The sequence below is a fragment of the Pan paniscus genome, chromosome 2 (genome assembly GCF_029289425.2).
Source record: "Pan paniscus chromosome 2, NHGRI_mPanPan1-v2.0_pri, whole genome shotgun sequence".
Taxonomy (NCBI): domain Eukaryota; kingdom Metazoa; phylum Chordata; class Mammalia; order Primates; family Hominidae; genus Pan; species Pan paniscus.
This window is the reverse complement of record NC_085926.1, coordinates 132,279,851-132,305,189: the sequence shown is the minus strand read 5'-3', so window position 1 is coordinate 132,305,189 and position 25,339 is coordinate 132,279,851. Positions and strand designations below refer to the sequence as shown.

Here is a 25,339-nt window from a genome sequence, read left to right as displayed (position 1 = left end):
GTTTTAGTGAACCAGGGGGTCTGTGCTTCTAGTGCAGATTCTCCAGTTGCCAGCCTGGGGAAGACATCTCACTGTTCAACTTGGCCTTCAGCACTCAGCTTGAGAAATGTCTCTTCCAGGAAGCCCGTCATGACTGCCTCCCTGTGCCCATGCTCCCTTCCTTCAAGGTGTAACTCTCCACTTTGTAGTGTACTTGCTTCTTTTTCCCCTGCACCAAGTGGCCTGAGAGCCCTGCAAGAATGGAAGCCCCCTTTGACTCATAGGGGCTGACTCAGAGCAGGTGTGCAGGGAATGTTTGTTGATTGAAGGTATGAAATACATGACAGAATAGATATGTGGAAGGGTGAATGGGTGAGTGAATGCAAGGTGTTTTCCCACGCCAATGATATAAGGCTGTTTATGTTAAAGATGGTATCTCTTTAAAGACCACGTGAAAGCCCAGCAGAGGCTGAAATGGGAGGAAAGCGCAGAAACACAACTGGAGCCATGAGTCCATTCTTGGAGAGGTCTGAGAGACACCTGTCCCAGGATGAAATCCTGTCCCAAACATCTCTTCCCCTCCCCTTCCCCTCACCCCCAACCTCAGACCCAAGACCCACCTAGGGAGCCCTGGGCTGAGCTGACCCCAGCAACTGGAGATGTGACTCACTAGGGGGCACTCTTCCATCACACTGGCCCTGCCCCAGCAGGCACAAACCCTGCCCTAGGCCCTTCCCTGCAAACTCAGGGGCCTCTTCACATTCCCTGCTGCCTCTTGCCAAGAGCAGAGGATCTTTCCAGGCAGCAATGGCACATCCACCAAATCAGTATTCACTCAGTATAAGGTAGCTTTGCAGAAAAGGCAGGTGTCTGGGGTTACATTGATATTTCAAAATGGTCTTCCTTTATTCACCGGCCAGAATGTGCCCATTCTTAGATACCCACCCTATTCTTTCCCAGTCTGATGGCTACCCACACAAAAATATACTCAAGTGTGCGCTCCTGCAGTTCATCTATGTATTCACCAATATCCAGACACGTCTTCCATGCAGGACTGGAAATTGTGAAGGCTCTGGGCAGTTACAAACCCTAGAAAAAGGGGAGGAAGTGGGAGCATTGTTCAGAGCTCCCTGCCCATTGTGTAACCTCACCATTCACAGGAATCCTCTTAGCCCTGGGCTGGCAGGGGCACCAGAAAGAAGCAAAGGGCCACAGAGGAAGGCCAGGGGCTCAAGGAATGTGTGCAGTTTGGAGAGGCAGGGCTTCTTCTTCTTCTTCTTTTTTTTTTTTTAAACAGAGTCTCACCTGTCACCTAGGCTGGAGTGCAATGGAGCTATCTGAAGTCACTGCAACCTCTGCCTTCTGGATTCAAGCTATTCTCCTGCCTCAGCTTCCTGAGCTAGGATTGCAGGCGTCCGCCACCATGCCTGGCTAATTTTTGTATTTTTAGTAGAAACAGGGTTTCGCCATGTCGGCCAGTCTGGTCTCGAACTCCTGACCTCAGGTGAACCACCTGCCTTGGCCTCCCAAAGTGCTGGGATTACAGGCGTGAGCCACCGCACCTGGCTGCTTCTTCATTTTTTTAGGACAACATCCTCTTACCTAAACCATTGTGGGGCTAATTTCATAAATCTCCAACTCTGGAGGATTTAACCCCCAAAGACACAGACCCCATGAGGCCCTTTGTGCTTAATGGAGATTCCAGACCTGAAGCATGAGGGTGAAAGGGAGAGGGGGAAGCAGTGGAAGGAGAAGACTTGGGGGAGAAAACCTAGAGGCAGTGATGAAGGGAGGGGAGGAGAAAGGGGTGAAGGGGGGACAGGGGTTTGCAGAAGGACAAAGAGAAGAAAGTCCCCCACTTGGGTGTTCTTCTGTCCTTGGAACTGGAGCACTGGAACTTCCATCCTAATGTTCAGATTCTTCCTATGAATTTGCTTCATGCTCCAGATTCCAGTAGGTTTCCTGTTCCCATAACCTGTCAGAGGGAGTGTTCAGGGGAAGCTGGAAAAGTGAATTTCACAACTGACAGTCATCCTTTGATCTTGCCACCTGCACCCTGGAGCTCTCCTCCACTAAGCAACCATTTGGGAAGTAAGGGGAACATTTCCTTCCCAGCTCCATGGGAGGAGGCTGCTAGGGTCCCACCAAGAACTCACTTTCATATTCTGGTTGGGTGCAGTGGGATGCAGCTGCAGGGCCAGACTGAGGCCATAAAACAGGCACAGACCCAGACCGGGGCTAAGGAGAGGCGATGGTGTGGGTGCCTGGATCCCTTGCTAAGCCCTGTACACACCTATGATGCAGCCACACCCCAAGGAGCTACACTTCCCAGAGCAAAGGCCTCCAGCCTGGCTTACTCTGAGAATTAGGTCACCTCTGCATCTTTCCTGGATAGGATTCCTGACCCAGCCAGCCACATTGTCATCTGGGAAGAATCATAACCTGTAGGAGGAAGAGAGGAGGTAAAGGAGAATGGGACAAAGTAGATTGAGACAAAGGTGGAAGAAGAAAGCACCGGCTCACTAAGAGAGCCTCTCTCGCCTCTGCTGTAAGTGAAGATTCATATGCAAGCAGGCTGGCCGGCCCAGTGTCCGCTGTGCACATCTGCCTCTGGCACATCTGAACAGTGGTCACCTTCTCCACCAACTACCCTGCAGAGCTGGGGTGGCCGCCAGCTTAGGCAGGCTCCACCGCAGGCCATGCCTGACAGATCTTGCCTTCTGTTCTTTCTGCAGAGAGAAAGGGAAAGGAAAAATAAAAGTACATGCACATTTCTCATTTAGGTTTTGGGATCCCTCTCCCGCTTCTGTCCCTTTGGGGACAGAAATTAGCAATCATGGGGGCCTGTGTGGCTCTGCAGCAGGCTTGTCCACTCCAAGATGTACCTCCTTCACCCTAGCTGCCTTGAACTGACGCCTTTCTGCAACCATCTCAAGAATATTTGTCAAACATTTTGTCAGGTATCCTCCCAAATGCCTGAAAGACAGGACTGTACCATGTGGTCTTTCTCCCCGATTTTACAACCCCAGAGTGCACATGTCCACAACCACTCCCCTGCCTCCACCAATTATGCTGTCCATAAGGTAAGGCCACTCAGAGACCTCTTTCCTTTCACTTCTAAAATTCCTACCTACAGTGGTATACTGATCACAGCTTCTCTTCGTAAGGGGATCCTTGGAAAGACAAATATCCTGTAGCTTGGCACAAATGATCCATTTGCTCAATCATCTCAGATCCAATCACTGTTTGAAACACAGTATTTGACTTCCAAGTAAAACACACACGCGCGCACACACACACACACTTTTTGTGAGTTTTATTAAAAATTAACAATGTCCCTGGCAATTAAGCTTGCAGAATTTCCTTGTCCTTGTTTCCCTCCAGTGAATTTGGGACTTGCAAACTCCATGCCAATGGGAGGACCCAGCCAGGGGTAGAAATCAGCCCTGACTCTCCAGGTGGACAGGGGCCTGACTGCCCCCACCTCACCCCAACTGACTTGTAGAGAGGGCTTGTGTGGTGGGGAACGGGGACAGCATGTGTCAGAGCAGGCTTTCTGAAGAAGGGGTTTCCATCTAGCAGTGGAAGTGTCCTGGGGGCAGAGGAGAGGATTCCATGCAGGAGCCACAGAAGTGGGTACAGGGGAAAGCCCCTGGCTGGCAGGAGTGTACGGGGAGGTAAAGAAGAGACTAAAGCAAGGACAGGGTAAGTGGAGAGAGGAGGGCTCCCAGTGTCTGCCCTGTCCATCTAGGGAGCCTGGATTCTGATAGCCAGGGAGGGGTTTTGGGAATGAGAAACCAAGCAGCCCAGTGGTTGATTACCTGGTTCTCACTGTGTGTGACTCTGGGCACGCTGCTTAAGCTCTCTGTGCCCTGGTGTCCTCATTTACAACACAGGGATGATAACAGAACTCCGTTGGAGGGTGCTTGGCAGGGCTGAATCGGATGACTGGGCGAAAAGCCAGCGGTGGCACACCTTGCACTCTGCGTAAAGGGGCACCTATTATCACCTTGGGGAAGAATTGGACAGAGCGCCTGGCGGCGGGTGATTCAGTTGGGTAGGTGGGTCAAATTGACCGGATTTTCCAACCCAGATTCACACTTCCTGTGGAGACGGTCGTAAAATAGCTGGCGAAGGTGTTTGTAAACAAAAGTGCATTCAAAGGTTGCCGCTGGGGGTGAAAACAGCGGGGGTTAGGGGAAAGAGGCTCTGTGGCTGGAAGCATTCACTTAGCCCGGGGCACTGTCCCAGCCCAGAGGATATGGATGTCTTTGCAGTCCCTCCTCCCTTTCCCCCCTCCCCCGGTACACACACACACACACACACACACACACACACACACAGCCGGAGCCCCCTCCCGCAGCAACCCCAGGACACGCGTGGTACAGCCCTTGCTGTCGTCCCGTCGATGGGTTTAGGGATGAAGGGTGAGAGCGGGTCGGCGACTGGGAGTGGAGGCGATAATGGGCAGAGTTGGATTAAATTGTCTCCAGCAGCTCCGAAGGCAAAGCAGGGGGCAGGGGCGGACACACCGCGGCCTGGAGGGCGCTGGGCGCGGAGGAACGGAGCTCGGGGGCCGGGCCGGCGCTCGGCCAGCAGCGCCGCCTCCCCGGAGGAAGGCGGGGGCCGGGAGGAGGGAGCGGGAGAAGGCGGAGGGCGGAGGAGGGCGGCGCGCTGAGAGGTTATTTGTGGTTCGCTTTGATCCCGAGGGGGAACCTGAAACTCTCACATTCCTGGCATAGCAGCCGCCTCCGGCGCGGGCCGACCCTGGGGCTGCGCGCTGGGGCGCGAACAGCCAGAGCGTCGGCGCCACGGCCGAGAACACATCTTCGCCGCCGAGCTGAGCTGGGCCGAGCCGGAGGTTGGGGTGTCTGACTGCGCTGGGCACCCTCGGGCCGCAGCGGTAAGGAAGGCCGCTCGGCGCTCGGGAGAGCGCGCGAGGCCACAGAAACGTGCCCCAGCCAAAGCTGGAGTCTCGACGCAACCCGGCCTTTTCCGGGAGTCGGAGCCTCGAGGATCGAGCGTCCTCGGGGCGCAGTGCGCCCTTTCGAGGCAGCCTCAGTGCCTGGCAAGGGCCGCTCTGCCCAGGGAGCCCAGCGCGCTGGGCTTTGCGGGGCTCTAGAAACGCGCGGGTCTCTTGGGGCTGGGGGAGAGGGGAGAGGGCCGACTCCGGAGACAACAGCCAGAGTGTTTCGGGTTGCAGGTCGGCGGGGGTGGGGGTGGCGGGGGACAGGGATGGAGGCGCCGCTTGGAGCTCAAGTTGCAGGGTCCTGCGGGCTGATTTGGTTAGGTGGGGGTTACAGGTGCCTTTGCCTCCAACTAGTCCAAGAATTCCTCTTTGTCTTCCTTGGAAAATCCTCTCTGGAGCCACGAATTGGCTCTCACTTAGAAAGAATGCAGCCTGCTGTCCAGCCCGGTGACGTCAGCGTTAGAGTATTTGGAAAACAAAGAGGGCTCGAGAGGGAGGGAGGCGGACCCGCGATGCTTAAAGACCTCTCCGGGCCTCGGGCTACCCTCACCGGCTCGCCCCAGGCGTACCAGCGGCCACCGGAGCCGCCCGGGCTCGTGGTGGGGCGGGAGCCCTGGCTGGGGTGCCAGAGTCTCCTAGCTTGGAGACTGTCTTTGGTTCCTTAGGCGAGCAGGAGCCCAGGCCAAGGCTGGAGACGCGCGCTGGCTTAGAAAGGCGGCCTTCAGAGAGCGCAGCGGGCGAGTGTAGCAGAGGTTCGCGGCCGGGGGCGCGGAAGCAGGTTTTTGTAAAGGCCCAGGCGTTTGATGTCTGAAAGGACGTGAATCTGAGGGGCTTGGCCGGGACAAATTCGCGATGAGAGGCCTTGGAGGTGTTCCTTGCTCCCAATCCGGGCACACTATGGAGCGCCTGGAATCTGTCAGGAAGGCTCCGCATTCCTTCCTGCCGCTCCCCTGCCTTCTCTGTGGGAGTCGGCCCAGAGAGTGATTATCTTAGGAAATGCCCGCAGATAAAACTCCAGGGCGAACTGAATCCCATACGAATTGAATCCCATTTGCTTGCTTTGCCTCGGGTAACTCTGGAGTCTTGCACATCTACCCCTCGTTGTGTGTGGGGGCGCATGACTGGGTGCCAGGAAGGATGGGTACAGAGGTGCCCTCCAGACTCATCCCCCACTCCCCAGCTCTGGGCAGCTGGAGTACTGGGGTGGGGAGAGGGAAAAGATCGGGAATGGCTGCTCTGCCAACATGCCATAGCCCAAACTGAAGCAGGACACTAAGGCTAGTTTAGTGGCAGAGGAGGGGCCACATTCCTCCCACCCACCCCCCCACAACCCCTGCCCATACACACAGGACCTGTGGCAGTGTGGATTCTGTTTAGTTTTCCCTGGATCCCAGTTTGGAGATTTGTGTTGGAAGAGGCTGTGGAAAGGAAGCTGGGTGAGAGAGGCAGGCAGATTTCCAGTCCATGAACCACTGGGAGCCCAGGCTTAGAAGGGAACTCCTTTCTCCGATATAATCTCCCAGCACTTTAGGCTCACAGTCCCCTCTCCCCTGCCCCAGGTCTCTCAACCAACAGCCTCCCCTTACTTCTCCAGTTGGCCCAAGTCAAGATGGGCTTCCTTGACACTGATGTCAAGAAAGATGCTGAGTGCCCATCCCTTATGTGCCTAGAGGACCAGTGGGGGCTTTTCCAAGTAGCAAGTGTGTGTGTGTGTGTGTGTGTGTGTGTGTGTGTGTGTGTGTGTTGGGGAGGATAATCATAAAATCAAAGACATCATGCCATCCTTTCTTTTTCCTGGAGCTCTCTTGCAGTTACTGTCAGCACAAAGACTGACCCACTAACCTTAATGGGTGGCGCCTTTTTGCCTCATCTTACAAAACCATTGTCCTCTTGGAGCATTTTTATTCATCCTTTATTCACCAATTCAGGTGCAATTCCTCCTTCTTCCTGTTCACCTTGCAGAATGACTGCCAAGGTCATCCCATGACAGGGAGCCCCAAATTCATTCTGTCAGCAGCGCTTGATGAAGCAGAGCCCAAGCCCATCCTCCAGGAGTTCTCTGGTTCAGGGAGAGTGGGAAAAGTGGCCAGGGGTTCAGCGGGCTAGAGGGTGGTAGGTTGACTGTGCCAAGGCTCTGGGATGCCTCAGTCTAGAGGGTGGTAGGTTGACTGTGCCAAGGCTGGGCTCTGGCATGCCTCAGTCTAGAGGGTCCTGGGGGCCTTTCGCCTAGGGCTTCTACTGGACTGCATGCATTCTTTATCACCTGCCAATAAATTGGGGCCCCATCCACCCCTAGACTGAATAGCTAAGTGGTTAGATCTGAACTAGGCCTGCCTTAGAATTGCCCATCAGGCTGTTTGATGTGTAGCTGGCTGTACGGGTGGTGGTTCCTGGTGGGTTATCTTCTGGTTTCCTGTTGTCTCTCTCCAGGAATAGTAAGTCTCCATGAATGTTATCATTAGTAATCGTTTACCAGGATTTTCACTGTGCCAGGAGCTCGCAGGCCACTGCCTCTTTTTTTTTTCCTCATCTCCATGAGTCAAGCAGAATTCTTTGCATTTTTCTGGTGGAGAAACTGAGGCTCAGAGATTAGGTAACTTGTCTTAATCAGTAGATGGCAGCACTGGTACTTGAACCCAGGCTTGTGTGAACCGCCCCACCCCTGCTCTTCACTTTTATGCTTTCCACCAGAGTAATAATGGAAATCCTGGAAAGCCTTCTCCTTTCCCATGGGTTCCCACTGATTGCTTTTCTCTCTCTCTCTCCCCACCCCACTCCAGGTGCTCTGGGGCCAGGTGCCACCGGCCATTGTCCAGGCAGCTGTGTGCAAGCCAAAGAAGCATGAGGACACTGGAAGACTCCTCGGGGACAGTCCTGCACCGCCTCATCCAGGAGCAGCTGCGCTACGGCAACCTGACTGAGACGCGCACGCTGCTAGCCATCCAGCAGCAGGCCCTGAGGGGTGGGGCTGGAACTGGGGGTACAGGGAGCCCCCAGGCCTCCCTGGAGATCCTGGCCCCAGAGGACAGTCAGGTGCTGCAGCAGGCCACCAGGCAGGAGCCCCAGGGCCAGGAGCACCAGGGCGGTGAGAACCACCTGGCAGAGAACACCCTCTACCGGCTATGCCCACAGCCCAGCAAGGGAGAGGAGCTGCCCACCTATGAGGAGGCCAAAGCCCACTCGCAGTACTATGCGGCCCAGCAGGCAGGGCCCCGGCCACATGCGGGGGACCGAGATCCCCGTGGGGTCCCGGGAGGCAGTCGGAGGCAGGACGAGGCCCTGCGGGAGCTGAGGCATGGGCACGTGCGCTCGTTGAGTGAACGGCTCCTTCAGTTGTCCCTGGAGAGGAACGGCGCCCGGGCCCCCAGCCACATGAGCTCCTCCCACAGCTTCCCACAGCTGGCCCGCAACCAGCAGGGCCCCCCACTGAGGTGCCCCCCTGCTGAGGGCCCAGAGTCCCGAGGACCCCCACCTCAGTACCCTCATGTTGTACTAGCTCATGAGACCACCACTGCTGTCACTGACCCACGGTACCGTGCCCGCGGCAGCCCGCACTTCCAGCATGCTGAAGTCAGGTAACTCTCCCCACCTTGGGCTTTCCAACTCCTGGCTTTCTTCCAGCACAGGTCTCTCAGGGAGGAGAGCCTCAAGATCACAGCTTGTGTCAGAGCTAGCAAGATCCACCCCACCTCCAACCTGAGAAGGGAAGGCTAATGCCTGGCAGAGAAGAGGGACTTAGCTGAGGTCCCCTAAGAAAGAAGTTAGTGGTGTCCTTTGCCTTAATTCAGAGATAGGCACCATTGTCTGCTTAGCTGTAGCATTCAAGTAACTAGAGTCCCCAGAGTACACAAATTGCAGCAGGGGGTTAAAGGTTAGATTTCAGAAAGAACTTCCTAAAGGCAAGGTTGGGAATGATTGCCAAACTGTTTCCAAGTTAACTAGGAAGAAGGTGGGACCTCCTTCTCTGGATATTTTTTAAGAAAATGTGAGCAGCTTGCTTTCTGTGATTATTGGGAGGCATTCCTAACTAGAGGCTGGAAAGGCCCAGTGGCCTCATTAGAGACCTCTCAGCATCTTACACCAGGGCAGGAGCTTACTTGTCTCTCCTCTTCATTTCCTGCCATATGCTCCCTGCGTCTGCAGCCTGCAGTGGGAAAGGATTCTGGGTCCAGGTGGGCCCCTTTCTGGTGAGGCTCAGGAGAGGCTGCTGGGCCAGGGTAGGGACTTAGAGTTTGATTCTGAGTGTGCTGGGAGGCCCTCAGGGGATGTGATTTGGTTTACCTTTTCTAAATGCTCTCTCTGGCTACATGCAGAGCATGGTTTGTAAGGGGCCAGAATGGAAGCAGGAAGACCGGGGGAGGCAAGAAGTCTAGAGAGTTTGGAGAAATAAGTGTTCCTAGAAACAAGGCCCTGCCTCACGCTTCTCATCTTGCCCAGCATCTTTTCCAGAGAAGCAGACACAGCCATCATTGCTGCATCTCCCCCTATGGGAGTCCAAGAAACCCCACCAAGGGACCCCAAGGATTTCAGACTCTTCCTCTGGTGGCCCAAGGTCAAAGTCTGGTTCTCTTCATGCCTGCTGAGTGTTCCTTTAGTAAACACCCGCTTTCCCACCGTCCGGCTTTCCTTGCTCTCGAGAAATGAGTGACATGATGGGGTTGGTATGGCGGAACCAGAGGATGGAGCCTCATAGTTTTTCTCCAGCCTCCACCCCTCCAGACTCGCACTTTATCGCCCCTCTCAGGGCTCGGTCAGGAAGAGTTTCGGAAGCTGAGTGGTGCTTTCTTCTTTTGGACCAGCCTTATTGAACCCTGTCAGGAAAAGATAGTAATCACGGCAAGGAAGTAGACTGTTTGCAGGAGAACAAAAAGCAGGGGAGGGAGAGGACGAGGAGAAAGGAAAGCAAGTGTGAAGGGAAAGGAGTTGCTATTCTTTCTCAGAGCTAAGTCATCCCCAAAGAATGCCAGTTGTGTCTGCCTGGCCCAGTGCAGGGGGGAGCAAGTTCTTGAAGCAACCTTGAGAATGGCCATTTTAGCAGTGGAATGGAGAGTTTGAGCACTCCAGTGGGGACCCTCTTCCCAGCTCTTACTGGAAGCCCCGCCTTAGGTAGTAGGAGAAATACATCTGCCCAATATCTCCTTTCAGATGATCCAATGAAGATTATTTGTTAGGAAACGGGCTAGACTCCTAGCCTAGGGTCCTGAGAAGAGCAGGGGGGCCATAGGCTGTATGGCAGCAAGAGTCAGGGGCAGGCTGGGTGTGCATTAGTGCTGAGATGATGCACCCAGAAGGGGAATTCGGTTTTTGCGGGGCTTCTGGGACTTGGAAGATTCTTTGTGAAACTGAGGCAGTTGTGACACTGGGAATCACAAGGTCCCAGGAAGGCCCTTGGACTCCCCGTGCCTCTTGCCCTTTGCTCCTTCCATCAACATGGAGCCCTGGGAGTGATGTTACACCAGTGCCAGAGGCCAATAGAATATTGTCCCCTGAACTCAGTGACCACAGTAGTCCAGAGGCAGCCCTTACTCCCAAGGAAACCAAGAGTTTGGGCCACATTTGTTCTCTAAACTGAGGATAAACTGAGGCTCATACTAGAAGAGATGGAGGATGGGCCACCATTATAGGAGCACCTGCCACCCGCCCAGCACTGGCCCAGCACTCTGCCAGGCCTTACATAGCGTCATCCTCAACAAATCCCAGCGAGGCTGGAGACCCTCATGATGCAACAGAGCAATGCCCAGTCTGTGGGGCTGAGGCACTCGCCCAAGATTAAACAGCTGGAGCAGGGATTTGAACCCCTATTTGTCAGACTCTAGAGCTCAGACTCTTACCCTGACATTTGTCTCATTGCTCTAACCTTAACTGGAGTCTTCTAAAAATGACTCTGGGTGAGTGGGGGATGGGGGGTGGCAGGACTTGAAATAGGAAGGAGAAAATGAGTGCTGCTTTGGCAGTCTTGAAACTGGCGACTCGTGTAACAGACACAAGGTTGCTGCTGGGGCCCAGCCACCAAAGTTGTCCTGGGGCCTGGAAGGTTATAGGCTCAGTCATGATTGACATGGCCTCCAGCCCCAAAAATAACCTCCCATTGATTAGGAGTGTCAGGGTGCATTTTTTAAGATGATGTATTTAAGCATTAGTTGCTTAGGAGGCCCAGGATTGCTCAGGCTGATCCCCAAGGCCCCAGCCACTGTGAGGCGGGTATGAAACAAGCATCCTGACATTAATCCCCTCTAGCCCTGCTGTCTGACTCTTGAGAGCCTCAGGCAGAAACATTTGGAAAAGGCCTTCCCTACTGGTCCCTGCCTAACACTAGAGGGTTGAATAATTATCTGCAGTAATTTTAATAATATATTAATTATTGATAATAATTAACCATCTTCCCAGTATGCCTAGGAGTGGGGTGACTCCAGGCTGCTCTGGTGGGAGCCATGAGGGTCTGTGCTGTCTCTGAGCACCGTCTCTTCTGTTCCCCAGGATCCTGCAGGCCCAGGTGCCTCCTGTGTTCCTCCAACAGCAGCAGCAGTACCAGTACCTGCAGCAATCTCAGGAGCACCCCCCTCCCCCACATCCAGCTGCTCTCGGCCATGGCCCCCTGAGCTCCCTCAGTCCACCTGCTGTGGAGGGGCCAGTGAGTGCCCAGGCCTCCTCAGCCACCTCGGGCAGTGCCCACCTGGCCCAGATGGAGGCCGTGCTGAGGGAGAATGCCAGGCTGCAGAGAGACAATGAGCGGCTGCAGAGGGAGCTGGAGAGCTCTGCGGAGAAGGCTGGCCGCATTGAGAAGGTAGGCCCTGCTGGGGCTTCAGAAGGGCAGACCAGAAAGAGACCCCGAGGGGCTACCTGGGGAGTGGGTAGTCCAAGGAGAGGCAGAGGAGCCTGAAAACTGTTTGGCTGGATTTCTCCCTATCCCTCTGTTTTCCACCTCCCTCACTCCTCATGCACCCTCCTGAGCTGACTCCAGACAGCTGGGGAACAGCCGAGAGGCCGGCAGAGCAGGCCTGGAGCATGAACAGTTGCTGGCCAGTGGTGATTAGAAAGAGCCCATTCACCAGCTCCTTGCACACTCGCACCCTTGCCCTGCACACACCCCCTCCCATGGACACCTCCCACAGAGAGCCCTTTGTGTCCCCCACACAACAGCAAGTCTGTTCCAGGCCAGCCCTGGCCAAAAAGAAAACTTCTCCTCTTGGAAAAAAAACGGGCGACTTGTTGGAATCACAGGCCAGCTAAGAGCACGTGCGGAACCTGCCAGCAGCCAAGTGGGAGGAGCAGCCGGGGCCCAGCTGGCCCTCTGGGTGGATGGTGATGCCTGGGACACCAGGCAGAGGCAGCTCAGGCTTAGGCCTGGTGCCCGCTTCTTTAGTGAAGGGTTACCAGTTTTCCGCTGAGGCTCAGTTTTAGCAGATGGCCTCAGGCCTCCCTTGACTGTCCTGTGGTGTCCAAGTTAGGTCAAACCACCCCATCATGGCTGGAGTCTTTCGGTGCCCACTTCTGGCCAACTATACTCAGTTTCTTGGTGGAAGCCAGCCAAGAGTAGAATGTTTCCTTCTGGACACTGGGCACAGGGAAGCTGTGTTTAGTCACCCTGCAGGCAGCTATTTCCAAAGTACCTGGCCCTGGGTTCACTCAGCATCTGGTCCTTGGGGCAGCTGATGGGACCGTTGCTTGCTGGTCCCAGCAGTCTATTCTACTTTCGGAGGCTACAAGCTTCTGACTATCCCACCATGGTCACCTGGAGGTTTTGCTCCTGTTTGGTGGCCTCTCATCTGTCACCTTTTCTGATGGAGAGTAGTGGGTCAGCCTCGAATCACTCCCTGGGAGCTCTCGCCTTCATTCAGCTCTGCTGTCTGACTCTTGCAGCTGGAAAGCGAAATCCAGCGGCTCTCTGAGGCCCATGAGAGCCTGACCAGAGCCTCCTCCAAGCGTGAGGCCCTGGAGAAGACCATGCGGAACAAGATGGACAGTGAAATGAGGAGGCTGCAAGACTTCAACCGGGATCTTAGAGGTGAGAGCCAGTCACACAGGTGGAGGTTGGAGAACCTCTGCAGAGGACTTACTTCTTTTGTTCTAGAGAAAAATTGGGAATCTCTATTCTCTGTCAAAAGTGCAGATGAACTCAGAGAGCCAGGCTGAGACCCCTTTGGAGCTGCCCTGATAGAGAGATGCTTGTCTCTATGTACTGGGCCTAGGATCCCCTCAGGGATGATGGCTCTTGACAGAGGAGGCTCCCACCCATGGGGCCCTGAGCTGAGCTGGGGTTTCCTTATGAACCCATCCCCAATATGGAGGATACAGCCCCATCCTGATAGGACGTCAGGAAAAATCCCAAGCTGGCAGCTTCACCTGACACTAAAACATCTTTACTTCCCTTGAAACAGAGAGATTGGAATCTGCAAATCGCCGCCTGGCAAGCAAGACACAGGAGGCTCAGGCCGGCAGTCAGGACATGGTGGCCAAGCTGCTTGCTCAGAGTGAGTAGGGGCCCCACTAAGAAGCCTGGCCTGTGTGCAGGCAATGGGACTGCTGCACACCCTCTGGACTAGGAAGATTGGCCTTCCCCCTTGCAAAGTAGTACTTTGGGAGCAGGTTTACTGCCCACTGTATGCCCAACACTAGACTGGATCTGGGGATAGTGGGGATAAGTGGCTTCCAAAGAAGAATAGGATCTAGTTCTGTATCTTTTAAGAAGATCAGCTGACACAAGAGGGAAAGCCAGGGAGCAGTGATTTGCTGAGCTTCGGTGCTGACCATCAGTGCAGTGCATTGGGCAGTGCGGGAGGCAAGGTAGCCCTGAAGACAGATGAGGTGAAGGAGAAGGACAGGTCTGAGAGCTTCCCAGGGAGTTCCTGGCAACAGAAAGGTCGGGAGTGTGCAATGGGAATGTGAGAGGTAGGGGGGCATGGTGGAGCTGAGCCATAGCAAGCCAAGTGGAGGCATCTGAGGCAGCCAAAAATGGGATCCTAGACCTTAACCAACAGATGCATTCTAAACGGGGCGGTCTAAGCATCCTTGAAGAATGGGCAAGTTCATTGACTAGCCCATTTATTCATTCATTAGCAGATGTGTTTTAAGCAACTGGCAGATGTTCAAGAGAGAATGGGAGCAGGCCCAGGAAGGTACCATGGCAGGGAGGTCAGGAACGAAGTGGTGAGCTTAAGAAAGGAGCAGGTTCCCACAGATGCAAAAGAACAACGGGGGTGGCCCTAGAAACGGGTGATTAGGAGCCCCGGTGGCCTGAGAGAGGGGCTCTGTGGGGATGGCAGGGGTGGAGAGCCAGCCAGAGGTGAAGGAGCTATTGGGCGGTTCAAGAGGTACGTGGGGTGGGTGGCAAAGGGAGCCCTGAGCTCAGCAGCAGGAGGCTCTAGCGATCAGAAGAGACTAAGAACAGTTATTTATTGAGCTCCTACTAGGAGCTTTAGTGCTGTTCAAGGTGTTTGCAGAGAAGTGGAATGGGAGTGGTTGGTAGCTGGGTAAACATGGCTTTGAGGCTTCACAGGAACCCTACTGTGAATGGCACAAAGAGTAGTGTGGGGTGCAGAAATGGAGGAGCAGCTTGAGGACTTAGCTCTGGCTGGCAGCACCCCTATCTTCCTTCAAAGAGGGTTCAAAGACTAGGGCAGGGAATGGGGGAACACAGCACTGAAGGAATTGACAGGGTGGGGCAGGAGGTAGGCTGGTCTCTTCTGGCTGGGTGGGGTGAGATGGCAGCGGCTTAAGGTCTCTGGGAAGGAGTCAAAGGGAAGGAGGGAGAAAGGGGAGGGGGCAGCCCTGGGGTTTCCCTGAGGAGTCTGGGGAGGAGAAGCTGCAAGGGCACGGCAGATTAGGGTGCCTGTGGAGGAAGGCGGACTTCTGGGGCCTGACTCTGCCAAAGAAAGGAAGCCACGGGGCGGGTTTCTGGGAGCTTGCTAGGGGGTGAGAAGAGGGGGGCCGGCCGGGAGGCGTTTCCGCTCCCCGGGGAGCGAGTGAGCGCCGAGCTGTTCTTGGCTCCTCGCTGGAGCCATTAATCTCGCAGCCGCGGGTGACCTGGATGCCTGGCATTCCAGAGCCGCGAGCTGTTCCGCTCCCGGCCCGCCCCCCGCCGCTCCCTCCCGTGCGCGCTGCCTGGCGCCCTTCGCCCGGCTTTGGGAGGAGGGAGGGTGAGCACAAAGGGAGCCTGGAACGTGGAGGCGGGGGCTCGCTCGCTGCCCAAGGCGCATCCCGGGTCCCGTCGGCGCCTCGCCTGCCTTCCTGCCCGCCTCCGCTGGCCTTCGGGCGTCCTCTTCCCACCCGCACCCAGACCACTCATTTCTTACTAAGGAGCTCTCCTTCCCGAGATCCCGCAGGCCCAAGGTTTTATCAGGGTCCCGTTGGTAGGGGATGGCCAGAGCTCAAAGCCTCCCAGCCCCCACCAGGGCCTTAGAGGTTGGACAAGGCTGCAGGAAGCTTCTGGAAGCAGAGGGCTGGGTCCTCCGGCCCCTCCTCCCCCAGGGCTGAGGAAACCCAAGCAGCTCTTCTTGCTCCCTAGTAGCTATTGCAAAGGGAGGTGTCTGATTGACCTCCCTTTTATCTGGGGTCAGTCAACACTAGGAAAGTGTGGCCATTATCACCAATGCCATCTGCTTTTCCTCCTAGGCAAGCCACGCAGCCCCCCAGCACTGCCCTTCTGGCCCTTCTAGGCCAGCAGTGCCCCCTGGGGATCTTGCCTTGAGGCCTGAGGCTGGCCTGTTAGCTCCACCCCCTTGGGAATATTTCTTCTCTCTCTGCGCCCCAGATTCTCCAGCTATAAGATGAGACAGAGTCCTTCCCCACAGAGTCATGCTAAGGCTGAAATGAGATGCAAGCCCTGGGCAAACTGAACGCACAGGTGGACTAGGGGAGGGTCCTCCCTGCCTGAGTCCCAACCTGGCTGCCCCTCCTCAATGGATGTTAACACCCCACTCAATGGATGTTAAGCCAGCGAAGTATGAACACATCCGTTTCAATATTATTGGACTTCCTCGTATTTTCCTCCATGCCACAGAATGATACCATCCTGGGCTCAGCCTTCAAAAATCCAAAATGAATCAAGAGCTAACCTGAGTTGCCTCTGTGTCCTCCCTGCCCTGCCCCAGGGACCTGAGTAAATGAATCCTCCCTTCCACATGCCAAGGTCTCAAGCCTTCACTCTTCTGTTCCAGAACTTGCACTGTCCTATATGATAGGTACTTAGCTGCATGTGGCCCAAAGATTGAAATTAATGAAAATAAATTTAAAATTCAGTTCTCCCATCTTACTAGCCACATTTCCAGTCCTCAGTGGCACGTGTGTCTAGTAGCCACTGCATTGGAGGGTGCCGTATAGAACAATTCCACTCTGGCAGAAAATTCCACTGAATCAGAATGCTGTTCTAGAGACAGTGCCTTTAGGTTCATTAGCTGGGGCCCATAGCCCTGCCCCCCACCTGCTCTCCAGCAAGGTAGGCAGCTGACCCGCTCCTCAGGGGGCAGCCTGGGACACTCAAGGGGCAGGTGCCTGGGAGGTGGATTTAAGGCTAGAACATCAGATGGTGGGCTCTGTGGTCTGGCTTGGGCTTCTCCTGGCCCTATGGAGAGGGCCTCTGAGCAGAGTTTCTTTGGGCAATTAACAAAATGATTTAAAAGTCAGGATAGCTTGACCCTTACACACTAATCTTTGGGCCATAGTCATTTTCATTGTGCTGCAGACTTTGCATTTCCTTCTGAGCCTGGTTGCTCACATCTCAGTGGTCTTTTCAGACCATGGAAGGAAATGTAGCCCTCAACGGACCTCTCGGCCTGGGTCTGCAGAAGGAGCCCCAGAGCTCTGGGTGGCCTGTAAGTACAAACGCCTCACCACGTAGCCAGAGGCAGCCTGGGCCTTCGTAGTGTGGCCAACTGGGGTTTCCATTTGGCAGCACCATTCACCTCCTATGTTTCTCCCCTATAAGTTGGGGATCCCAAATCCTCCCTGGAGGGGCTGGAGGATTCGTGGAATAAGATGTGTAAGGGCCTGGTGTGCCGACAGCAGATGGTGGTTCTGTTCCCCCTTCTTTCATTCTCCCACTGGAAGGAGGACCATGTCACAGCCTGAGTCTCTATTTTCTCATCTGTACATGGGCATCACAGTTCCTACCTCAACAGTCTCGAGCCATCACAAGGTTCAAGGGATATTGTGGATGTGTTTTAGACATGGTGCCCCTGGCACAAGTGGATGGTGTTTGGGGCTGTCCCATGGCAGTGTGTCCCAGTAGAAAGGCAGGGTAGCCCAGTTGTTACTGCAAGGGTCCTGGAATTGGGCTCTGTCATTTACTCCTGACTTAACATGAGCCTTGGTTTCTTCTTCCATGAAACAGGGTTAATAGTGGTACCTTATTCCTGTTATTTTTGAGAGAATGAGAAGCAACTGTGCTCATCCAGTGGTCAGCACAGAGCCCAGGAGGCAATGGGGCCAGCCAACGTGGTTACTGTCACTGATCAAGCCTCTCTCTCCCTACAGGCTACGAACAGCAGCAGGAGCAAGAGAAGCTGGAGCGAGAGATGGCACTGCTGCGCGGCGCCATCGAGGACCAGCGGCGGCGTGCCGAGCTGCTGGAGCAGGCTCTGGGCAATGCGCAGGGCCGGGCAGCTCGAGCCGAAGACGAGCTGCGCAAGAAGCAGGCCTATGTGGAGAAAGTGGAGCGGCTGCAGCAGGCGCTCGGGCAGCTGCAGGCAGCCTGTGAGAAGCGGGAGCAGCTGGAGCTGCGTCTGCGGACTCGCCTGGAGCAGGAACTCAAGGCCCTGCGTGCACAGCAGGTGAGCTGAGAAAGTCTCCAGGCTAGGGCAGCATCTGAGGATGTTGGCTTCCCTTCCTCCTCGGGGACTGTAGGTTTGGAGGCCAGGGCTGAGGCCCCGGGAGCCCCTGCTTAGATCTAGGCTGCAGGCCCGTTGGAAGGTGGCAAGGATGATTGCTCTCTGCTCCACCTTTGCTGCGTGCTCCCTTCCACTCGTTGTCTTAGCAGAGGCCCTGCCACCTGGCCCATGTCCAGCCTTGGGGGACTCCTGTCCTCGGCAGCAGCAGGGCTAGTCGTCCTTGACCTCTAGAGAAAGTAAGTCAGGAACCTGGATTTAGAAGGCCTGCGAGCTTTTTTTTTTTTTTTTTTTGAGATGGAGTTTCATTCTGTCGCCCAGGCTGGAGTGCAGTGGCGCGAACGCTCACTGCAACCTCCACCTCCCAGGTTCAAGCCATTCTCTTGCCTCAGCCTCCTGAGTAGCTGAGACTACAGGCGTGCACCACCACGCCCAGCTAATTTTTGTATTTTTAGTAGAGATGGGGTTTCACCATATTGGCCAGGCTGGTCTTGAACCCCTGACCTCACGTGATCCACCGACCTTGGCCTCCCAAAGTGCTGGGATTACAGGCGTGAGCCACTGCGTCCGGCCACCAGCCAGCTTTTATATGCCTCCCCGAGATTGGGAGGAAAGATGGTTGTCCAGATCCATAGTGCTTAGCCTCACTTCGGACTTCTGTGTAAACAACTCTTGGTGTTTACAAACCAAATAGAGTTATTTCTCCACTCCCAAACCTACCCTTGCCACAGAGGTAGTATGACTGAACCCCCTGGTTTGCCCAGTTCTGTTCTAATTTACACCAGTTTTCCCAGTATAATTATTGATAGCACCCCCTTTGCCAGTTTGGAGGATTATCTGTTTGGTCTCTATGCCCTTGCCATAGGATTCAGGGCAGGGGTATGGGGACCTGTGCTGTATCCCCATTTCGGTAGAGGAAGGATGGGGAAATGTATGCTGTGTATGGCTGAACACGTACATGTACAAGTGACAGTCGTTGTGTGGAGGCGAAGACCAGTGGCTGCCACACCCCAACCTGCACCCTTGACCACGGTCTCTACTCCTTGCTCTGCAGAGACAGGCAGGTGCCCCAGGTGGTAGCAGTGGCAGTGGTGGGTCTCCAGAGCTCAGCGCCCTGCGACTGTCAGAACAACTGCGAGAGAAGGAGGAGCAGATCCTGGCGCTGGAGGCCGACATGACCAAGTGGGAGCAGAAGTATTTGGAGGAACGTGCCATGAGGCAGTTTGCCATGGATGCGGCTGCCACGGCTGCTGCCCAGCGTGACACCACTCTCATCCGACATTCCCCCCAGCCCTCGCCCAGCAGCAGCTTCAATGAGGGTCTGCTCACTGGTGGCCACAGGCATCAGGAGATGGAAAGCAGGTTCGGCATTGCAGGCCAGGCACCTGAGGTTGGGGGAGCGGGTGGCAATGTCCAGTCACTGCCCTGCCCTTGATCCCTGATAAACAGGCCCCTTTCCCCATAGAGCTCAGCACAGTCCCTCCTGCTTCTGAGCTGAACCTGCATGCTTGGCACACCAGGCACTGTAAACATGCATTTGCCCAGAAATACTGAGTCCTTGGTCTGCCCAGGAGACTCTTACTGTGGAGGTGTTGGGTGCCATCCAGTGCTTGGGCCCTGCCTCCCCTCTCTGGAGTGCCGCCCTCCAGGATGAGGGCTGTGCCGCCACTATCATCTGATGAATCTGGAACCCACCCTTAATGGCCTGCCTTTGCTGGTGTGAGAAGGGCCCAGGGCCTTATGCACTGGTAGTTTTCAGAGCCTGGGCTCTAAGAGCATCAAATTCCAGAGCTGTGGTGCCATTTCTAAGCCTTCTCTAGGTCCCTGCTACAAGCACAGAAGGATCCAGCCTGGCAGGGTTGGGGGAGTTGGGGGGGGCTTTTCCTCTAACTCCTATGAGGCAGGAAGGGTGGAGGCTGTTGGATCTGTGGGTCTGACAATGTGGGCATGGCCTCTCACCCCTCAGGTTAAAGGTGCTCCATGCCCAGATCCTGGAGAAGGATGCAGTGATCAAGGTCCTTCAGCAGCGCTCCAGGAGAGACCCTGGCAAGGCCATCCAGGGCTCCCTGCGGCCTGCCAAGTCGGTGCCATCTGTTTTCGCGGCTGCGGCAGCAGGAACCCAGGGCTGGCAAGGGCTCTCTTCTAGTGAGCGACAAACAGCAGACGCCCCTGCTCGGCTGACTACAGGTAAGAGGAGGCTGCTGCTGGGATAGATTGAGAGGTAGTTTCTCCTGGGCCTGAACACAGATTGCCAGACTTTTCCTCCCAGAACTGAGGCTATAGGAGCCAGGGCTTCCTGACCCTCTCCCAGGGGAGCTGGCTTATTCTCTGCCTCTAGTGACTCTACAGCGCAAGGCTCTCCTGCCAGTGTGAAGAGGGGTACTTAGTCCCCATCACCATAAATTCCATCGTGCTTCAGCCCCAGCCACTGAACTAGGAAAAATAGAGCTTCCTGTGCAGACACACCTTGTATGCAAGCTCCCTCCACTCTTCCTTCTAAGCAGATGCCACAGAAACTCTAGAAGATTTAATCTATAAGGAAGGGTCCCACCACCCAAAACATTTGGAAGCCAATCCAATCTGGTAGTTATTCCCATTTGAAAATAGGAGCATTTTTAGTCTTAAAGTTCTTGCAAATCAAGAGCAGCCCACTCCACCTTGAATCCCCAGCAGGGACAGTTAACTTAGAGTGTCCTTCACCAGGGCCACATCTTACAGGCATGGCAATAACCATCCACCTACCTTTCCAGCAGACAGAGCACCCACAGAGGAGCCAGTGGTCACAGCTCCCCCTGCTGCCCATGCCAAACACGGGAGCAGAGATGGGAGCACCCAGACTGACGGCCCCCCAGACAGCACCTCCACCTGCCTGCCACCGGAGCCTGACAGCCTTCTGGGGTGCAGCAGTAGCCAGAGAGCAGCCTCTCTGGGTAAGTCCTCCTGACCCCACTTCTGTGCTAGGCAGGGCCGAGGGGGCACTGGGGTGTGAACTGGAACACAAGGCCTTTTCTTCCCAGACCCCCTCCGGGTCATTGCCCGCACTCCATGGGGAGCCGTGCATAGCCAGAGGTGAGCAGGGTGTCTGGCCCACCTCAATGTGAACATGAGGGATGGCTGGTTGCATGAATAGGGAAATTGGAAACCCTGATTAGAGGCAGATCCAGAATTCAGAAAGAAAGCAACCAGATGGGAGGCACTTTAGCTCCTCTTTCATGGTCTTCCCTACATAGTTAATTTCCAATTTGATTATCCAAGAGAATGGAGCTTGCAAGTCATGCCGATGGCACTCTGGAAGCCTGTTTAAAGAGTCCGGGAAGGAGATATCTGAGAAGATGCCATTTCTTTTTCCACTCCCCTTTCACATTGGCCTTTGCATATTTGCCTGTGCCTCATGATCTCAGAAAACCACAGGCATGAAAAGAATGCTGCAGCCTCCCTTCCTCAGGGCTCTCCATTGCTCTCTCTAAGCCCTCCAACCAGTTCAAAGTTAGAAACAAATGCATCCTACACATCGGAGGTTGGTGGGCTGGGCTGAGCACTGAAAGCGGGCAGAGCATTGTGCTTGGTTGGCCGAGTTCTGGGAACCTGGGCAGCAGAGGCGGGAAAAGTTGGTGAAGAACGATCTTTGTCTTTCAAATGTGCCAGGATTTTAAAAGCAATCTAGTAACACTCATTGGCATGTGCCTGTGTTCTTGTCTGTCTCCAGACTCTGTAGCTACATCCAGAGTCCAGGACTTGTCGGACATGGTGGAGATACTGATCTGAAGGAGGTGGTGCTTCAGGACTCTGAGCCATTCTCTCCCCTCCTCTGCCCTGTGCCACTCTCAGCCATTTCAGCAGCCCCGTCAACCGCTGCTCCGTCGCTTTCCCCAGCCAGACACTCATTCCCATTGACCATCTGGTCCCAGGAGCTCAGGAGGAGGACCCCAGGGGAGAGGAGAGCTGTGAGAGCACTGGCACCCCCAGAAGACTCTGCTTCTTAGCCCACATTCCTCCAGGCCTTATGGAGAATGAGGATTCAGCCTTGACTTCTTGCCCAAGGCCTGCTACTGGGGTAGCAACTGACAGCTCAGAAAGGAGCTGAGCTCCCTCTGCCCTGCCAGTTGTCAGTCAGGCAGGGAGGGAGGGGCTGTGTTGGTTTGGGGAACTAATTTCCAAGGATGGCTGCCCGTGGACACCAGGTGGACTGGTTCACTAATCAAGTCAGCCATATTGTTCTCTGGCTAAGTTTGGTTCCAGCCAACCTCATCTGCTCTTCAGTTCCTCACTGCCTTCTTGGGATACTAAGACTTGAATTTTTTGGGGACTATTAAGGGTGTTAGTCTTGGAGAAGACACAGCCTCACCTTCTCACTTGCTGTGGGTGAGGGGCCATTTAAGTGGACTGGGAGACAGTGCGCAGTTTGTATATAATTCCCTTTCTTGTGGAACAGAAGACTGAGGCCTGCAGGTTCCGATGTGTCTTCATGGGCTGTGCTCCCCTCTTCCTACTGTCAGTTTCTGAAACTTCTGACTGGCCTCCCAGTTATGCCTCCTCCTCAAGTTCCTGGCCCGTGGATGTTAAAGCTGCTTGATTCCCAGGATCTCGGCTGCCTTCTCCTCCATCTTGAGCCCTATAAATGCCCACGGGACCCCCACCACCAGCCTCTTGAAGTGGCTCCACAGCTCCTGTCCCTGGAACATCCTGTCAGTTTGGTCATAAACCCTGAGCCAGATGAAATGAGCCACCGTGAACAGACATCTGCCATGCCCCCAGGTGGGCTTCGGTGGCCCTACCCGGTACCAGTTCTGTCCTCTCCGAGAAACTGGAGACATCTTGTTAGCATAAGTGTCTTTGTTCCCACCTGGAGGGTTTGGGAGAGGAGCAAAGCAGTTGAAAACTAGTTAATGAGCTACAAGAGTCAAATAGTCCTCTGAATGGAGCCCCCATTACAAAACAGTGCCCAGGAGGCTGGCTCCTCAAGCTACCCATGCCCAGCGCCCTAAAGCAGGACCAGATGCTTTGGAATTGGGGTGAAACACCCACATGGCAGCCTGCTAGCAGCAGTGACTTTGACTTCTGGTCTTAAAGAGTCCCTCACTTCAGCCCCAGGAGCTATTGGTGGGTTTTAGCAGTTTTGTCTTTACCGTTTTTAGTTCTCCTTGATTCTTTGTTTTCTTCCTTTATCGTTTTTAGGTTTGGTATATGTTGTTTTATTTCCATGGTTCCTCAAGTTTCCTTTTTAAACATTTGCATTTGCTGGACAATTGCAATTTTTTAAAAAACTCCCCTACCCCTGTTTAAAGCTGAAAAATACATTTGGTTCATGTGCATTGTTTACAAAGCAAAAAGAAAAAAGAGAAAAAAAAGGCAAAAAATATTGTGAAAGAAAAAAAACAACTTAATATATTTTGGATTAATATTTGGTATTTCTTTTAAAGTATGTTTTGTGCTGTGAACATTTTCTGCCAAAGACCATGATGTGTGTCTGTATGTTTAAGTTATCGTAAATATTTAAAATGTAAACATGGCTGTTTTGTTATGCCACCCTGTACCAGGATTGCTGCCGCATTCCACTGGGTATAACAGTATTTTAATTAAAAAATAATAATTAAAAGTGATGTCTTTGCACAGGTGAGACTTTGCACTGAGGGAAGGGAAAGGGTGAGGATTTTGGGGGGCCACCCAAGTCATAGTCCAATCTCTTCAAGGACCCAAGATAGAATTTAGGAATTTTGTGAAGCTGCATTAAGGATAGAGTTGGAATGAGGATGTGGCTGGCATTTTTCCCCTTTCATAGATAACATTTCTTGAAGGCTGGGAGGGGAAGGAGGGCCTGGCAGATGGCAGCCTCCCCAGGTAGGGCTGTGTTCTAATCAGCTTTGTTCGGCCACACGCTGTGGTTATCCACAGTGGGAGTGGGTGTCCAAAGATGGCTTTATCCTTCCCCCACTCCTTTTCCCACTCCCACCTAGCACATAAAGTTTTGTCCGAAACCATCCAGAAGGCCAGGCACCATGCAGAGGACATTCAAGGATGTGCATGTTCTTAGCCACCGCCTCCCTCCTTTGCTGTGACATCACCACTCTTTCCTGATGCTCAGGAAAGCATATTGCTCCAATTCAAAATTAAAGAAAGCCATTCTCAGTCTTGCTTGTTCTTGTATCAGAAACAAAATACCTGCCTTGTGCTTCTATAAGTGTGTTAGGACCCTGAGGTTCCCAGTCAGCATGTGGCCAGCAGTTAGCTGGCCATGAGGCAGCAGCAGGCTACCAGACAGCCTACGTGACATGTGACAGGAACGGTTCCCCACCATGGCTGTGAGTGAAGTGTCTTCGGGGCCAATGTGGGAACTCGGGAGCCATGTTGATGAGTAACTAAGTTGAGATCCTAGAGAAGGTGTCTTCCCGAGCTGGCCTACCAGCCCACAAGTATGAAGACAAGCAGGTGGAAGAATTGGAAACATCCAGAAACTTTTCTAGCAACTTTGCAGATGGTGATGGGCCCCACTGGATGAGGAGCTCTCCATGCAGAGACATCAAACCCACCCCATGGCCACACCTCCACCCAACCCTCCAGCCTGCCTCCTGCCACTGGGGCACTATCTATGCCAGCCTTTCTCCCATTGAGCCCTGAACTAGAGTCAGCTTCGCAAATAGGTTACTCACCTGACATGCAGGCCTAGTGTATGGAGGCGGCCTGAACAATAGGGCTCCTTCTCACCCTCCCACAGCCGCTCCTCCCTGGGCCACAGCAGCCCATGGCTACATTTGCTGACTTGCTGTCCAAAACAAAATGTCGGTGCCTGTGGCAGGGAGTTCCAAAGGACAGCTTGGCAACTCAGACCTGTGAACAATAAGCCCTGACAACAGTGCCATCTCACCCCAGTACCTTTGGCCAGGGGCTTCCAAAGCACCTGCACCTTCTGTGAGATCCAGTCTGTGGAAAGTCACTTTAATGTTTCCTTGGCACAGACCAGGAGGAATAAGAAATCGGTCCCAGTGTACCCAGCACATGTACGTGCATGTGCATTTGTGTGCACGTGTGCACATGCGTGCCTGACCATGTGTCCCAGAGAAAGGTGTGAGGGGCACCAATATCTTCTGGCTAGTGTCCCTGCAGGGCATGGGTGCTCTCCTGCCACATGGTGACCAGTGCATCTGAGTGACATTTCCTCGGGAAAGGGGATGAGTGAGCTGCTCGGTGCCCTGTGAAATGCAGTCTAATGAAGTTCCAGAACTAGTGGAGCTGCAGGCTGTGGCAGGGATGGTGAGGCCCTGTGGAGGGAGGTGTTTGCCTTCTGTGTCTAACACCTGTGAAGGGGTGGAGCCTGGGCCAGAGCCCAGGTGGCTCAGTGGGGCCCTTTGGAGGCCAAGTTCCTCTTTGAGGGGGCAGCCCTAACCTGCCTGCCCTGCCTCCACCCAGTGTCTCCACCAACAGGGCTGGGGATGTGGCTCAGGGGGCAGCCCATGGCTGCAAGGGCTGGAGGGCAGCTTATGAGTGGCTGCCCCAGCCTCTCTCCCTCCTCTCACCTCCTGGTTAATTGTTAACTCTTCCCCTGGCATAAGTATGTGCCAGGCTCAGCAAGCTT

At 54.3% G+C, this 25,339-nt stretch overlaps 1 protein-coding gene across 2 annotated transcripts; it reads left to right on the top strand.

Moving 5' to 3' along the window:
- The first annotated feature begins 5,510 nt into the window (after window positions 1-5,510).
- Window positions 5,511-23,369, top strand: AMOTL2 (angiomotin like 2). Of its 2 annotated transcripts, none has more exons than XM_063602935.1 (10): window positions 5,511-5,700; window positions 7,729-8,523; window positions 11,426-11,732; window positions 12,809-12,953; window positions 13,327-13,419; window positions 17,420-17,715; window positions 18,824-19,131; window positions 19,736-19,956; window positions 20,523-20,699; window positions 21,476-23,369. In XM_063602935.1, the coding sequence occupies exons 2-10, from the start codon at window positions 7,790-7,792 to the stop codon at window positions 21,532-21,534; spliced, it is 2,340 nt and encodes a 779-aa protein (XP_063459005.1). In that variant the 5' UTR covers window positions 5,511-5,700; window positions 7,729-7,789; the 3' UTR covers window positions 21,535-23,369. The 2 variants fall into 2 exon arrangements, with proteins under 2 accessions (XP_063459005.1, XP_034813322.1); XM_034957431.3 differs by having other exon boundaries at window positions 5,513-5,700; window positions 20,520-20,699.
- The last annotated feature ends 1,970 nt before the right edge of the window (window positions 23,370-25,339 follow it).